This window comes from Callithrix jacchus, chromosome 19 (assembly GCF_049354715.1).
Source record: "Callithrix jacchus isolate 240 chromosome 19, calJac240_pri, whole genome shotgun sequence".
Classification (NCBI taxonomy): domain Eukaryota; kingdom Metazoa; phylum Chordata; class Mammalia; order Primates; family Cebidae; genus Callithrix; species Callithrix jacchus.
The window spans coordinates 28,047,348-28,063,182 of record NC_133520.1 but is presented as its reverse complement, the minus strand read 5'-3'; the positions used below and the strand labels follow the sequence as shown (position 1 = coordinate 28,063,182).

General features: G+C 52.8%; 1 protein-coding gene across 4 annotated transcripts in view; it reads left to right on the top strand.

Annotated features, from left to right (window-relative positions):
• The window catches only part of CACNA1S (calcium voltage-gated channel subunit alpha1 S), a 78,734-nt gene extending 72,038 nt beyond the window's left edge, over window positions 1-6,696 (top strand). For all 4 annotated transcript variants that reach the window (XM_035280466.3, XM_035280465.3, XM_078356785.1 and 1 more), the window contains 5 exons: window positions 2,675-2,925; window positions 4,607-4,692; window positions 5,482-5,573; window positions 5,821-5,964; window positions 6,112-6,696. In XM_035280466.3, the coding sequence (XP_035136357.3) occupies window positions 2,675-2,925; window positions 4,607-4,692; window positions 5,482-5,573; window positions 5,821-5,964; window positions 6,112-6,363 (825 nt within the window). In that variant the 3' untranslated portion in view covers window positions 6,364-6,696. The remainder of the gene's footprint in view (window positions 1-2,674; window positions 2,926-4,606; window positions 4,693-5,481; window positions 5,574-5,820; window positions 5,965-6,111) is intronic.
• Window positions 6,697-15,835: the final 9,139 nt, after the last annotated feature.

Below are 15,835 nucleotides of genomic sequence, written 5' to 3'. Positions count from 1 at the left end.
TCCCTCTCCTCCCCAACCACAAACCCTAGGCAACCACCCAGAGGCCCTCCAGGATCAAATGCCCCGCCTGCCTCCAGTGAGGCCTGTCCTCCATCCTTAGCACTGTCTGTTGTTTCTTACAACACTTTAGAGCTGGAAGGTCTTCGGTGACACCTAGGTAGGTCTTTTTGGGTTACTTATGAGGAAATAGTAACCCACAGAGATCATGTGAGATGTCCAATATCAACTAGTAAACTAGTTTCAGAAAGGAAACTAGAACCCAGTGTTGCAGACTCCGGATTCAGCCCTCACCCCTACACCACACTTCCCTTCTGTGTGCCTGTGTCTCCTCTAACCACACTTCCTTTCTGTGTGCCTGTGTCTCCTCTGACCTCACTTCCCTTCTGTGTGCCTGTGTCCCCTCTGACCCCACTTCCCTTCTGTGTGCCTGTGTGCCCTCTAACCACACTTCCCTTCTGTGTGCCTGTGTCCCCTCTGACCTCACTTCCCTTCTGTGTGCCTGTGTCCCCTCTAACCACACTTCCCTTCTGTGTGCCTGTGTTCCCTCTAATATAACTTCCCTTCTGTGTGCCTGTGTCCCCTCTAACCACACTTCCCTTCTGTGTGCCTGTGTTCCCTCTAATATAACTTCCCTTCTGTGTGCCTGTGTCCCCTCTAACCACACTTCCCTTCTGTGTGCCTGTGTCCCCTCTAACCTCACTTCCCTTCTGTGTGCCTCTGTTTCCTCTAACCACACTTCCCTTCTGTGTGCCTGTGTCCCCTCTAACCTCACTTCCCTTCTGTGTGCCTCTGTTTCCTCTAACCACACTTCCCTTCTGTGTGCCTGTGTCCCCTCTAACCTCACTTCCCTTCTGTGTGCCTCTGTTCCCTCTAACCACACTTCCCTTCTGTGTGCCTGTGTCCCCTCTAACCTCACTTCCCTTCTGTGTGCCTCTGTGCCCTCTAACCACACTTCCCTTCTGTGTGCCTCTGTTCCCTCTAACCACACTTCCCTTCTGTGTGCCTGTGTCTCCTCTAACCACATTTCCCTTCTGTGTGCCTGTGTCCCCTCTAACCACACTTCCCTTCTGTGTGCCTCTGTTCCCTCTAACCTCACTTCCCTTCTGTGTGCCTCTGTTCCCTCTAACCACACTTCCCTTCTGTGTGCCTCTGTTCCCTCTAACCACACTTCCCTTCTGTGTGCCTGTGTCTCCTCTAACCACATTTCCCTTCTGTGTGCCTGTGTTCCCTCTAACCACACTTCCCTTCTGTGTGCCTCTGTTCCCTCTAACCACACTTCCCTTCTGTGTGCCTCTGTTCCCTCTAACCACACTTCCCTTCTGTGTGCCTGTGTCCCCTCTGACCTCACTTCCCTTCTGTGTGCCTGTGTGTCCTCTAACCTCACTTCCCTTCTGTGTGCCTGTGTCCCCTCTGACCACACTTCCCTTCTGTGTGCCTGTGTGCGCTCTAACCACACTTCCCTTCTGTGTGCCTGTGTTCCCTCTAATATAACTTCCCTTCTGTGTGCCTGTGTCCCCTCTAACCACACTTCCCTTCTGTGTGCCTGTGTGCGCTCTAACCTCACTTCCCTTCTGTGTGCCTGTGTCTCCTCTAACCTCACTTCCCTTCTGTGTGCCTGCGTCTCCTCTAACCTCACTTCCCTTCTGTGTGCCTGCGTCTCCTCTAACCTCACTTCCCTTCTGTGTGCCTGCGTCTCCTCTAACCTCACTTCCCTTCTGTGTGCCTGCGTCTCCTCTAACCTCACTTCCCTTCTGTGTGCCTGTGTCTCCTCTAACCTCACTTCCCTTCTGTGTGCCTGCGTCTCCTCTAACCACACTTCCCTTCTGTGTGCCTGTGTTCCCTCTAATATAACTTCCCTTCTGTGTGCCTGTGTGCCCTCTAACCACACTTCCCTTCTGTGTGCCTGTGTCCCCTCTAACCACACTTCCCTTCTGTGTGCCTGTGTCCCCTCTAACCACACTTCCCTTCTGTGTGCCTGTGTCCCCTCTGACCTCACTTCCCTTCTGTGTGCCTGTGTCCCCTCTGACCTCACTTCCCTTCTGTGTGCCTGTGTGCCCTCTAACCTCACTTCCCTTCTGTGTGCCTGTGTCCCCTCTGACCTCACTTCCCTTCTGTGTGCCTGTGTCCCCTCTGACCTCACTTCCCTTCTGTGTGCCTGTGTCCCCTCTGACCTCACTTCCCTTCTGTGTGCCTGTGTGCCCTCTAACCTCACTTCCCTCTGTGTGCCTGTGTCCCCTCTGACCTCACTTCCGTTCTGTGTGCCTGTGTCCCCTCTGACCTCACTTCCCTTCTGTGTGCCTGTGTCCCCTCTAACCACACTTCCCTTCTGTGTGCCTGCATCTCCTCTGACCTCACTTCCCTTCTATGTGCCTGTGTCCCCTCTAACCTCACTTCCCTTCTGTGTGCCTGTGTCCCCTCTGACCTCACTTCCCTTCTGTGTGCCTGTGTCTCCTCTATACCTCCTTAGGCATGTGGGGTCTGCCCCATCAAACAAAGAACTTTCTATCGGTAGGGATTCTCTTCTTTGGTCTCACCACTCATTCCATCCTCCTCTGGCCTTATGCGTCATCTCTCAAGACTATCACTTCTTCCCAACACCACTGTCCCAGAGTGACAGTCCCCCATGCCCTTCCTGCCCTCATCCCTAAGTCACTGCTCTTCTCTTTGCCCCTAGAGGACTGGAGGCCTGTTTGGACAGGTTGACAACTTCCTGGAAAGGACCAACTCCCTGCCCCCTGTCATGGCCAATCAGCGACCCCTCCAGTTTGCTGAAATAGAGATGGAAGAGCTGGAGTCACCTGTCTTCTTGGAGGACTTCCCTCAAGATCCACGCACCAACCCCTTGGCTCGTGCCAATACCAACAATGCCAACGCCAATGTTGTCTATGGCAACAGCAGCCACAGCAACAGCCATGTGCTTTCCAGGTAGTGGCGGCCACTGCCATCCCTAGGTGTAGATGTGCTGGGATAGGACTGGGAGGACAATGTTAGCAGGTTACAGATCGTATTGGAAGAGGGTGCCCCAAAGTTGTAGGGTGTCTTTGGCTGGCCTTTGTGCCCCATCCATCCTGAACCTTAATCTAAGAGGCCTATCTGGACTGCAGAGGCTCCTTTGGCCAGCAGGGGGAAGCCTCACGTCATGTCAGTATTGGCCCCAATGCTGAGGGGTTCTTTAATTCCATCGTCCTCAGCAGGTCTAGAAGGTGAGACCTATTGAGTACGTGATAGGTTAGGAGAGGACCTTCGGTAGCAGCATGTACCACAAAAGACTGTGGACAATAAGGTTCCATCACCAGATTCAGGTTTCAGGGAGATCCCGCTGTGCTGTGTGGTTCCCATCTCACCAACTTAGGCTGTACATTAAATATAATCTGTGATTACGTGTCATAGAAAACAGCAGAATGAGGGGGAGAGCATCTCAGCAATTATAACTTAGAGACTGGGCTCCAGGCAGAGCTTCTGTTCCAGACGGGAGGTCAGCTGATTGGAGGTCTCTCTGGCTTGGAAAGGCTAAGTCCCAGGCCTCAGGAACAACAAGACAGGGCAGTAGCAGCGACCTCTCATTGCCAGGGCTACCTGCACACCGTCCAGTCACAGAGACCCTTTAAATTCAGCCCACAAGCCTTGAAGGGTGCATGCACCTTTGGGTCACCATGGTGCAAGGTGAAGTGGAAATACAGAAGTGTCAGGAAATCCAGAAGTGTCAAGTCCCTCAGGACCCTGCCCTGAGGGAGGTTGTAGTCTTGTTGGGTGATATATTATGTCATATGATAGGGACCAAATAATCACAGAGGCTGGGCATGGTGGCTCATGCTTATAATCCCAGCACTTTGGCCAAGGCAGATGGGTCCCTTGAGGTCAAAAGTTTGAGACCAGCCTGACCAACAAGGTGAAACCCCGTCTCTACTAAAAATACAAAAAAACTAGTCAGGTGTGGTGGTGCATGCCTGAAATCTCAGCTACTCGGGATGCTGAGGCAGAAGAATCTCTTGAACTCAGAAGGTGGAGATTGCAGTGCGCCGATTGTGCCACTGCACTCCAGCCTGGGTGACAGAGCAAGACTCTGTCTCAAAACAAACCACCAAAGAATCACAGGTTCACTGCCCTGAGAGTGCAGAGCGGGTATGGACCACCATGGGCTGGAATGACCTAGAACAGTTCTCAGCCTTGGCTGTACATTAGATAATCTAGGGAGCATCTGCAAATCCCAGTGCCTGGGCCTCACCACAGACGCTGGGTGTGGGACACAGCCAGCACTCATCTTCAGAGCTCCTCAGGTGACCCTATGCGTGTCCAGGGTGGAGAAGCAGTGTTCTAAAGGCTGGGAGGCTGCAGCTGGGCCTTGGAAGACGAAGAGACTGTGGAAAGGGCAGAGGGGGCCACTGAGCAAAGGAGTGGAGTCAGGAATGCACCGGCCTCCTTCCTCCCAGACAGTCAGGGCCAGCTGGGGCACAGTGGTGGGAGTGCCAGCCTGGAGTCACGGCTACTGTACTAGGTTGGCCTTGCACAGACTCTGAGGGAAAAGGACGTTTGGGGCCACAGAGGGGCAGGGGTGGTGAGAGAACTAGCAGCCTTCTCTGGTTCATCCAGCCTTCTTCCATTTCAGTGTCCACTTTGAAATGGAGTTCCCAGAAGAGACAGAGACACCTGCTGCCAGAGGAGGAGCCCCTGGCCAGCCCTGCAGGGCCCTGGGTCAGTCCCTTCTGTGCATCTAAGAAGCTTGGGTCTTCTCTCAGACGGGTCTGAGAAGCCCCACTCTTTTCTTAGAGGCTGGGAACTTGGCTTGGGGGGCTGGCTTGGGGTCCTGCTACAGTGGCAACCATCTGGGCCCTGGGATGGGAAAACCATCAGGGCCAGCTCCTTGTCTGGGTGGGAAAGCAGGGCACCATCTAGGTGGCTGAGCGAGGTGGAAGGAGGAAAGCCTATGCATGCTAAAAGGGCCCTCTGCAGCCTCCCAGGAAACTCACCTCGCCCCCTACACCATCCCCAGCACAGGAGTGTCCACACTGCCCCAGGTCCCTGGAAGGGCAGCCCCTGGACACACTGGCATCTTGACTCTGGGGCCCTTCAGCAGCTGATCTTGCAGTCTCCTAGTACGTCCTCGACCACTGTGTGTCAGTAGGAGCCCCAGGGATGCTGGGGGGCAGTGGCAATGAGGATACTGCTGTGTTTTCCAGCACACATTCTCTAATGCGTGCACACCCAGGGACCACAGAGCACCAGCTTGGCCAGAGACCCTGGCCCTTATCCCCTCTCCCAGACACTCAAAAACAGAGACCAGGGCCAGTAGAGCTGGGGCAGCCCTGCCTGGCCTGGAGTTGGTTGAGCCTCATTATGTGTCCATCCCCTAAGACTTCCACAGCCCTGAGAGTCTCAGAGAGCTCTCAAAGTTTGGCTAGCTGGCCAAGCGAGCCTCTACTGACTTGGGGCTCCTGGCAGAAGTCAGCAGCCCCTCTTATCCTTGTCCCTTCTTACCCACAGGACCCCATGGCAAAGCCTGTGTGGAGAAGCTTCAGGGACTGCTGACCCAGAGGGCAATGCCCAGAGGCCAGGCACCTCCTGCCCCCTGCCAGGTAACAGGGACAGAGGCCTGGGAGCAAACTCCATACAGAGGCCCTGCCTGGCCTGATACCTGGAGTGGGACCATGGCAGGGGAAGGCTGTGGCAGCAATGTGTCCAACAGCACGGAAGGGATGGGATGGCTGCCTCCTCCCCTTTCTATGGATCTTAGTTGATTTGCCCTCGGATGATCTGGAATTTTGCTCACTGGTGGGCTCCAGCGCCCCCATGGGGGTCTTTGCTTTTGTGCATTTGGAACAGTGCCCCAGGGCAGAGTCCCCCATGCCTGAGGACAGGAAGAGCTCCACAGCAGGGTCTCTGTGTGAGGAGACCCCCCACGGCAGGAGCACCAGGGAGAACACTTCCAGCTGCTCAGCGCCAGCTACAGCCCAGTTGATCCAAGAGGTGAGCCGGGGGCTGGGACGCAGCAGTGGCTGCACTGAGTGGTGGCCCTGTGATGGCTGGCATGGAGAGAGGGGAGGGCCAACAGAAGCGGGTCTCCAAAGGCCGCTTCCCAGGAAGACCCCGCCCAGCCTCCTCTCCTCCCTGCAGGCTCTGGTTCGAGGGGGCCTGGGCACCTTGGCGGCTGATGCAAACTTCATCAGGGCAACGGGCCAGGCCCTGGCAGATGCCTGCCAGATGGAACCGGAGGAAGTGGAGGTCCTGGCCACAGAGCTACTGAAAGGACGAGAGGCCCTAGAGGGCATAGCCAGCTCCCTGGGATCGGTGAACCTCGGGTCCTCCCTGGGCAGCCTCGACCAGCACCAGGGCTCCCAGGAGACCCTTATTCCTCCCAGGCTGTGAGGCCCACACAGCATCAGCATGGGCTTAGAGCTGGCATGACCAATGGAGGTGGGGAGGTGGGGAGGTGGCTGGGGTGGAGAAGGGCTGGCCCACCTCAGCAGCCTCCCTCCCTCTCAGCAGCTAGATGCATGGCCTGAGGCGGGGTGGTCAGGAACCGCTTCAAAAAGTCGGGAGGAAGTAGCTGGACAGGCCCCGCCCCTCACCAGCAATAGGCGTGATTGGATGGAGCTTCTCATGTCATTCAAAAAGGCCTGGTCAGTGCCTGTGTCTGTCTGGCCCATGGCCACTTCCACCAGCAGGACATTAAAATCTCCAGGCCTGTGACACTGGCAACGGGCCTCTGCTTGTCCCCTTTTTTGGACTCTTCTACACTCATGCTTCCCCTCCCTAGTCCCTTCCCTAGGAACCCTGCCCATGGGCTTGGGAGACTGGGCCAGAGAGAAAGACAGAAGGGCCATCTGCATTTTCTCTGCATGAGGCAGAGAGGGACCTGTTGTAGGTTCTCCCGGAAGTCCACAGCCAAGTCCACTGACTGAGGCCACGCAGCCCCAGGAAGGACTGGTGGCCTCAGAAGCAGCCCCACGCCCCAGGTCACACCACAGCCCAACATCTTCGAAGCTATTACCATGTCTCATCGGCCAGAGTCCAGTGCCAGCACAGCCTCTCAGAGCCCTCAACTGCCCCGGTTTATGGCCTTGATATCAAAGTTCTACATTCTCCAGGGCTCCTCTTAGCCTCGCCAAGTAATGATGAGTAACAGTGACTACTATTTACCAAGTGCCTCCCGCGTGCCACCTTTGCACCTGCTCTCATGCCAGGGGCCACAATACGTTATGTTTACAAAGCACTTTCATTTACAATATTCATTCTACTGCCACCCCAACTGTGCGAGGTAGGTGCGGATTCCACGTTAAAGACGAGGTGATGGAGGCATGCAGAGGTGATGGGACAGCCCTGGGGTGCACAGCCAGAGGCAAGGTCAGGACTCCACGGCAGGCCCTCTCTGTCCCCGCAGCTTCCTCCCCCTTCACTGGACTCTTTGCTCTTCTCACCATTCCATCATTAAGCCTGTTCCAAGCGCCTAGTCTGTGGCTATTGTTGTGGAAACCACACTGGCCTCCCAGTGCAGCCTCGTGGCAAACCCTCAGGCAGCTTCTGGGCTTCTCAGCCACGCCTAGGGTACCAGTCATGCAGGGCAGGGACACTCACACTCTCAGTGCACTGTGCATCCCCACCCCCAACCTCAACAGGGCCCCATTACTTCCTAGTTCGCCGTACAGCAATCTCAACTCCCTTCTCTCCTCGAACCCCAACACCAACGGCTAGCTTTGCTCCCTCCTCCACAAAAAATAGAAGCTATCAGGAGGTTCTCATCTCAGCTCCTGTGCCCACACTGATGGACCCATCTGTTTCTGCCGTCTCATTCTCTCCTTCCCTTCTGACCCAGTGGATGCCAGGTCTCTCCTCCTGCCAGCTCCTCAGATTCTACCCCAGCCCTTATCCCCTCTCTGCCTCTCCACAGGCTCCTTCTAGCTGCATGGAACATGTTCCAGGTGCTTCCCTCATAGCAGACTCACCCTGCAGCCATCCTATTTCTCTCTCCCTCTCTTTCCATCCATCCATGCATCCATCCATCCACCATCTATGATCTATCGTCTGTCAACCTATCTCTTTCCACTATTGAGGGCCAAAATTTTTTTTTTTTTGAGACAGAGTTTCACTCTGGCACCCAGGCTGGGGTGCAGTGGTACAAACTCGGCTCACTGTAACCTCCACATCCTGGGTTCAAGCGATTCTCCTCCCTCAGCCTCCTGAGTAGCTGACTGCAGGTGTGCACCTGGCTAATTGTTGTATTTTCCATAGATACGGGGTTTCACCATGTTAGCCAGGCTGGTCTCGAACTCCTCACCTCAAGCGATCTGCCCACCTCAGCCTCCCAAAGTGCTGGGACTACAAGCCTGCACCACTGGTGCCTGGCTGAGGATCAAATTTCTTACCTGGGTGGTCTTCTTGTCCACACTTCTGTTTCTCCTTCCATTCCTATTTCTCCCCTCCAGGCAATCCGCCTCTGCCCTACCCCTTCTCTACCAGCTATCTGGCAGCTAACCCACTGAGCTCTGACATCTTTTACCTTGACTTGTAGGCAGCATGAGATACAATTTACCTCTCTCCCTGCCTGAAATTCCTAAGTGCCAGATCTCCTGAATTTTCTCCTACCCCTGGAGTGTTCCAAGTTGAAGCTTCTTTGGAGTTCTCCCTTGGCCCACCGACCTCTTGGGTAGACTCTGTCTCCTTAACCCTTTCTTCTGATGCGGTACACGTTCATATCTTAGTTCCATGTATGTACTGATAATTCCAAAATCCATATTTCTATTCCAAATCTCTCCTAAGCTCCAGATCTCCGTAACCTGCTCCTCCCAGACAACTCTGCATAGATGTCTCAGTTGCACCTAATGCTCACTTTGTCCAATGGTGGCCTCTTATTTTTTCCCCAAAGCCTGCTACTCCTCTGGTGTCGCCCGTCTCAGAGAAGCCCACTCCTTATTCAAACCAGAAGTCTGGCAGTTGATCTGGTCGCCTACCTCCCCCTCCCACCGTGCCCCACAGATTCACCCTCCTAAGTACCTCTCACACCTGTCTCCCTTCCCTCCATCCCCGAAGTCACTCTCCTGATACACTCACCATCATTTCGTGCTTCATCCATGTGACAGCCTTTGAACAGGTCTCCCAGCCTCCTCTTTTCTCTTCCTCCCCATCTGTCTCTGATCTTTCTAAAAGGAAGAACCAATCATCTTATTTCCTTGCTGAAAACATTTATTGGCACCCCCAAAACCCTCTGAATAACAAGCAAAACCCTTGTCTGGGCTCACAAGCCTCTCCCAGGTCAAACCTTGCGCAAGTCTCCTGCTCACCATACCCCGAGGGAGCTCTCACCTCTGAGCTCCCGTGTGCCATTCTCTCTCTGGAAGCGTCCTAAGCCCTCCACCTGACTGACCTCTGATCACCCTTCAAACCTCAGCTTTGCTATTGCTTCCTGCAGAAGGCTTTCCCTGAACACTCTCAAACGCTCGGTAGCCTGGCGCAGGAATTTGGCCACCATCTCTCCTCCGTTCCAGTAGGGATTCTAACTGTGTTCTAACTACTTGCTTATTTTTATCCCAGCCAGACACCAAGCTCCACAAACCAGGAGCTGTGTCCACCTTGTTCACAGTTCTCTCTCCAGGGCTGAGCACTTTTCAACAGAGATTGCTGGCTCTATGTCACTTGTTAAATAAATGCAGGAAAGAGCTATGGGGTATGGACCCTGCCCGCAGCAGGCTCTCTGACCAGTATCACCTGCTCAGCTCTGCAACCTCATCTGCGGTGGCTGTCCCATCTATACCAAAAGGAGGCATCAGGGAGGGGTCTGCCTCTGGAGGGTGACCAGCTAGACTCCACAGTGCAGCTCCCACAGGCAGGAGGGGGCACTCCACACCCCACAGCTACATACACTGTCTCCTGTTCAACTGACTCATCTCCAGGGTGAGACAAGATAATATGGAACATAAGGGTATGTTGTAAAGTTCTAGAAAAAGACATTCTTATTTATTAGGGAACTGAATATCTTAAATTAATGCCTACCACATATAGAATGCTAACTAGGGCTACACGCAGTGGCTCACACCTGCAATCCCAGCACTTTGGGAGGTATAGGTGGGAGGATTGTTTGAGGCCAGGAGTTTGAGACCAGCCTGGGAAATGTAGCAAGATTCCTGTCTCTACACACACACACACACACACACACACACACACACACACACCATGGTTGCACTATCTGATAGCTACTTAGGAGATTAGGATGAGAGACAGTGCTATTTACTCCAGCCTGAGTGACAAAATGAGACCTTGTCTCCAAAAAAAACCTAACTATGTGGCAGGCCCTCTTCCCAGGTTTTGTATATATTAATTTATTTAATCCTCTTAACAATTAAGAAAGGTATCATCATCCTCACTTTGCAAAAATGACACAGAGAGGGCCTGGTGCATTGGCTCACACCTGTAATCTCAGCACTTTGGGAGGCTGAGGTGGGTGGATCACCTAAGATCAGGAGTTCAAGACCTGCCTGGCCAACATGGTGAAACCCCATCTCTACTGAAAATACAAAAAAATTAGCCAAGTGTGATGGCACACGTGTAATCCCAGCTACTTGGGAGACTGAGGCAGGAGAATCGCTTGAACGGAGGAGGCGGACATTGCAGCGAGCCAAGTTCACACCAATGCACTCCAGCCTGGACGACAACTACAAAACTCCTCCTCCTCAAAAAAAAAAAAGACAGAACAAAAGTAACTTGCCTAAAGCCACATCGCTCATAAGACAGCCAAGGTGGGAGTCAAACCCAGGCAGCTTAGCGTCAAATTCCACGTCCTTGACTGCACCATTCAGCAAATCTGTGCTGTCCCTCCCGGCCTAACAGATACATGTGTCAACACAGGCTCTGAGAAACTTTCCTATTAGGTCTTCACCCTATGGAAAAGTTCAGGCATTTTCCTTTGCAACATATAAGATGTTGTAATTTATCAGAATGCACAAAATCCCACCTCTGCACCTGCTTCGCTTGAAGTAATAGGTGGTTTTCCCCTTATAGGGCTGCCAGGCTACTCAGATAAACCCTGAAAGGGACAAACTGCAACAGGATGAGGGCTGAGGTGGGAGGGAGGAGAAGGGGGTAGATACAGAGAAGACAGACGCCCCTCAGCAGGACTCCCTGACAGAGACAGTGTACCCCTAGGAGCAGGTGGGCCCCCTTCTGTCACCTGGGGGCAACTGGCCAGGGACAGTGTCTGCCAGACTGCTGTCTTCACCCTGACAGTTCCCTGCAGACATGGGGCCCAGCTGCTGGATAAGGGGATCTGCCAGAGTGTCGGGTTGTGGCTGGCAGGAGGGGTAGACACAAAGCCCCATGGTGGGGCTGTGGAGACTGAGGGACCCCTCCATCTGGGGGGCCCAGAGCTCAGCTGGTGGGAAGGTGGAAAAGGGTGGGCCACAGTTCCAGTCCGTCTTCAGAATGGGGAGGAGCTCCCAGGCCTGAGGAACTCCTGCGGCAGGGAGGTGCCTGAATCCCTTTCCCCTGTGTTCATGTTGAGTGATGGTCAGGCAGTTCACACAGCCCTCTGAAGTCTCTGCTCCTCCCTCTGTCTAATGGGAAAGTCATTCCCACTCCTAGGGTTGCTGTGAGGTGTGAATGTCACGGTGGAAGGACCTAGTTCGGGCAGGAAGGGACGCTGTTGTTTTGATTCTGTCAGATGCTGGCTAGTGATGGGGTCAGACCTGTCAGACAGGAGAAAGCCCAATTTTGGGGTCCCCAGGAACTTTAGGGGACGCAGGGCAGCAGTAACAGGCAGCCCACACACCTCAGCACCAGGCCTCGTCCTTCTAAAGGCCCCGACAGCTCTCTCCAACTGGCATTGCTGTAGAGGCCTGTTCCTGCCCCAGACCACTAGCAGAGACGCTGCCAGCCCAAGGCTGACCTTAACGCCAGCTCCTATTTCACAAACTCTTGCCCCCATTCTTCTGGCATCTGATCCCTAGTATCATGTGACTCCACGCCTTAGGCTGACAGTTCACAGTGCCAATCTCACCACAGGTTATCCTCCTGCCATTTTACTGATGAGGCCACCGAGAGGTAAGGTCTCATAGCTGGTAAGTGGCTGATCTGGGATATGCCCTCAGGCCTTCTAATTCCATTGCTACTTTCCCCCATGGCACACAACTGTGTCTCTCAATGGAATTTAAAGTCCAGTTGAGGAAACCAAAGCACAGAAGCATTTTTAAAAGAAATTGGCCACAAATACAAGGGACAAGAGACGATTTTGATATGGAGTGTCTGCTGAAAACGCTATGGTGTCACATACCTTGGTAAGACAGACACTGGAGTTCAAAAGGTTCGGAGGAGGGAGACTTTATGGGTGTTGCTTTAAAGTCAAATGAAAATTAGCCAGGCATGGCAGTGTGTGCCTGTCATCCCAGCTATGTGGGAGGCTGAGGTGCGAGGATCCCTTGAGCCTGGGAGATCGAGGCTGCAGTGAGCCGTGGTTGCACCACTACACTCCTGCCCCGCCAACAGAGTGAGATCCTACATCAAAAAATAAATAAAAATAAGCCAGGTGCGGTGGGTCACGCCTGTAATCCCAGCACTTTGGGAGGCAGAGGCAGGCGGATCACAAGGTCAAGAGATTGAGACCATCCTGGCCAATGTAGTGAAACCCTGTCTCTACTAAAAATACAAAAATTAACTGGGCATGGTGGTGCACACCTGTAGTCCCAGCTACTTGGGAAGCTGAGGCAGGAGAATCCTTGAACCCGGGAGGCAGGGATTGCAGTGGGCTGAGATTGCACTACCGCACTCCAGCCTGGGCGACAGAGCGAGACTCCGTCTCAAAAATAAATAAATAAATAAATAAAAATTAAAATAAAGTCAAATGAAGAAAGAGGAGATTCCATGGTGGAGAGAAGGGAAACAAAGACCCAGGGAAGAAAAAACCCCATGTACCTCACATCACTAAGCCCACGAGAAGAGCCCGGAAGAAACCCCAGGCCCCCTCAAGCAAGCTTCGGAAAGGCTGCACTGAAACGCGCAGCCTGCAGGAGAGTGAGGCCCTGGACTCGCAGAGCACCCATTCCCATTTCTGCTTGTGTGCTCTTCTAAAAATGTTTCTGTCCTTTGGTTTCCTCAGCTACAGAACAATAAGGGCTGTAACATACATTGAGCCTGATGCATTAATCATTTTGCCTTTCATATCTCATGCAATCATTGGGACACCTATAAAATAGGTATCACTATTAGTCCCATTTGATGATGAAAAAACAGAGGTTCAGAAAGGCTGAGTGAATTAGTTGCAGTCACTTGGCCCTGAGATGGTGAAGCCAGGTGTCTAGCAGGAGCCTGGCCACTATTCTTAAGCCTCTTACTTCCTGTATTCTTGTGAGGCTCACATGACAATCCACCCCTACCCTTCGATCCCCACTCATCCTCCACTAATCTGGCCTGAAACCCTTTGCACACCCTGCCAAGCACCAGCCCAACCACACGCAACTCAACAACTCCCCCTTGCACAGGCCACGAGCTCTCAGGCTTCCACAACAGTGTCCCTGCACCCAACGAACTCCTCCTTGGGTCTCAGCCTGACAGTGCCTCTCTCAAGTCTTCTCTGACCCCCTCAGTGAACTTAGTTACTGCTTCCTTAGTGCTCCTAGAGCACCTAATAGCTCTCACTGTGGCATTTATGACACTGCATCCTAATTAGGAGTAGCAGTTTGTTCTTTCCAAGCATCCTGTGAGTTTCTCAAGGGCAGGCACTGAATCTTTATCAACTTTGTATTCCTAGCAAGGAAAAAAATGGAAGGAAGAAAAAAAGGAAGGCAGGAAGGGAGGAGAGAGGGAGGAAAGGGGGGCAAATGCGAGAGACTGCTATATAGAACATATTACACGGTATCATTTGAAACTGCCAATATTCTGCGCCTTCTTGTCTATAAAATGGTAAATTATATTTTACTTAGTGTAATGAGGGTGGGTTTCCCCACTAGCCAGACCCACCCAAATACCCCCACTCACCCTCTCTTAGCCCCTGTATTTTGTTTTGGGACAGTTTACAAGTGTCTTGACCACACAAAATGGTTAGGATGGGGGCTTACCAAGGTGGGCACACTATGGGGTAGTTCTTGGGCAGTGTACAGACCGAAATTGATGGGGGCTTTCTGTACCTCTTCTCATTGAGACCACCTTGAGAGGTCAACCTCTGAGTCCCCTCTGAGTGGGGAGGTGAAGGCTGACTCAGTGATGATATAGAGTCTACAGGTGGGGGCCCAGCCACCATGGGAGCTTGACTGCCTCTCCAGGAATGCCTCCCTTGCCTCTCACAGCACCCCAAGTCTGATCCTCTTGTCTTGGGGTCTGACCTCCTTTAAGGCCTGGTCCCTATCTCTTCTCTCCCCTTTTCTAGCCCAAGGGACCCTCATTGCTGGAGGGTGAGAGACATTGAGAATTTGGTAACATTAAGAATTCCCCACAGCTCTTCCTGCCTCATCACTGGAGGGTGGGAGAAACGGGCCTCTTCTTCTACAATCTTTTTAATTTTGTTTTATTTATTTATTTATTTATTTATTTATTTATTTAAGACAGGGTTTCACCATGTTGGTCAGGCTGGTCTTGAACTCCTGACCTCAGGTGATTCGCCCACCTTGGCCTCCAAAGTGCTTGGATTACAGACATGAGCCACCATGCCCGGTCAATCTTTTTAATTTTGGTTGTGACTTAAAGTCTTTGCTCCACTCAGTCCTGGCCTGCTGTTTGGATCCTCTGAGTTCAGAAGTTAAAGAGGAAAAAGGGTCTTTTCCTACTTCTCCGCATCCTCACTAAATCCTAATTCCCAAATTCTCCTTAAGGCAAAGGGTCTCCTCTGTCTACTGATACAAGTGTCAGGAAATATAAGGGTTGCAGGGAGGACACAGATGAACTTTTAAGGAATTGTTTCACCTCAGGCCAACGTGCCTACCTTGGTCAAAAAGGCCTTTGAAGTGCTCCTGAAACCATCCATGAGATTCAGCATGCACACTGCCCGGAGTGCTGGCATTCACCACTGTCCCTTCAAACCCTCAGTCTGGCTGCATTTCTGGAGAGCTGGCACTTTAGAGGTTGACCTCTCCCCATGCTGCCTCCAAGCCCTCTCCTCTTCTCCTCGATTTTTAAAGTGTTAAATGTATATTTGCTGGCAATTAGCTCTGCAGGGTCTGGCTGAGGCAACTGTCTATTAAAATCCAAGAAAATGACGCATCCTGGGGACTGAGCGTCAACGGCTCCCAGGGCAGAGCAGGGTGGTGGTGGTGATTTGTTAACTTCATTAGGGGCAAGGGCGTACACGGGTGGCATCTGACAAAGGAGGGAAATGTCTCCTCTGGGGTTTGGCCAGGACTGCTCAGAGCCTCCTCCTCATCCCCAGGGGTGGGAAGGGGTCCCATTCCTGTCTCTCCTCTTCCCTTGTCCCCAGGCCTGAGGCTTCATCTCTGTTTTTCTCTTCTCTGACGTCCCCAGCCTGGCCTCTTGCCGGCCTCTCTCCTGTTTGTTTGTTTTTGTTTTGAGATGGAGTCTTGCTCTGTCGCCCAGGCTGGAGTGCAGTGGTGCGATCTCGGCTCACTGCAGCCTCTGCCTCCTGGGTTCCAGCAATTCTCCTGCCTCAGCCTCCTGTGTAGCTGGGTTTACAAGCACATGCCACCATGCCTGGCTAATTTTTGTATTTTTAGTAGAGACAGCATTTTGCCATGTTGGCCAGGCTGGTCTCAAATTCCTGACCTCAGGTGATTCACCCACCTTGGCCTTCCAAAGTGCTGGGATTACACGCTCGAGCCACCATGCCCAGCCCCTGTCTCCTATTTTATGCCACTTTCTGTCTGTGTTTCTCAACTTCCCTGCCACTAGCACCTTCTTGGGAGGTGGC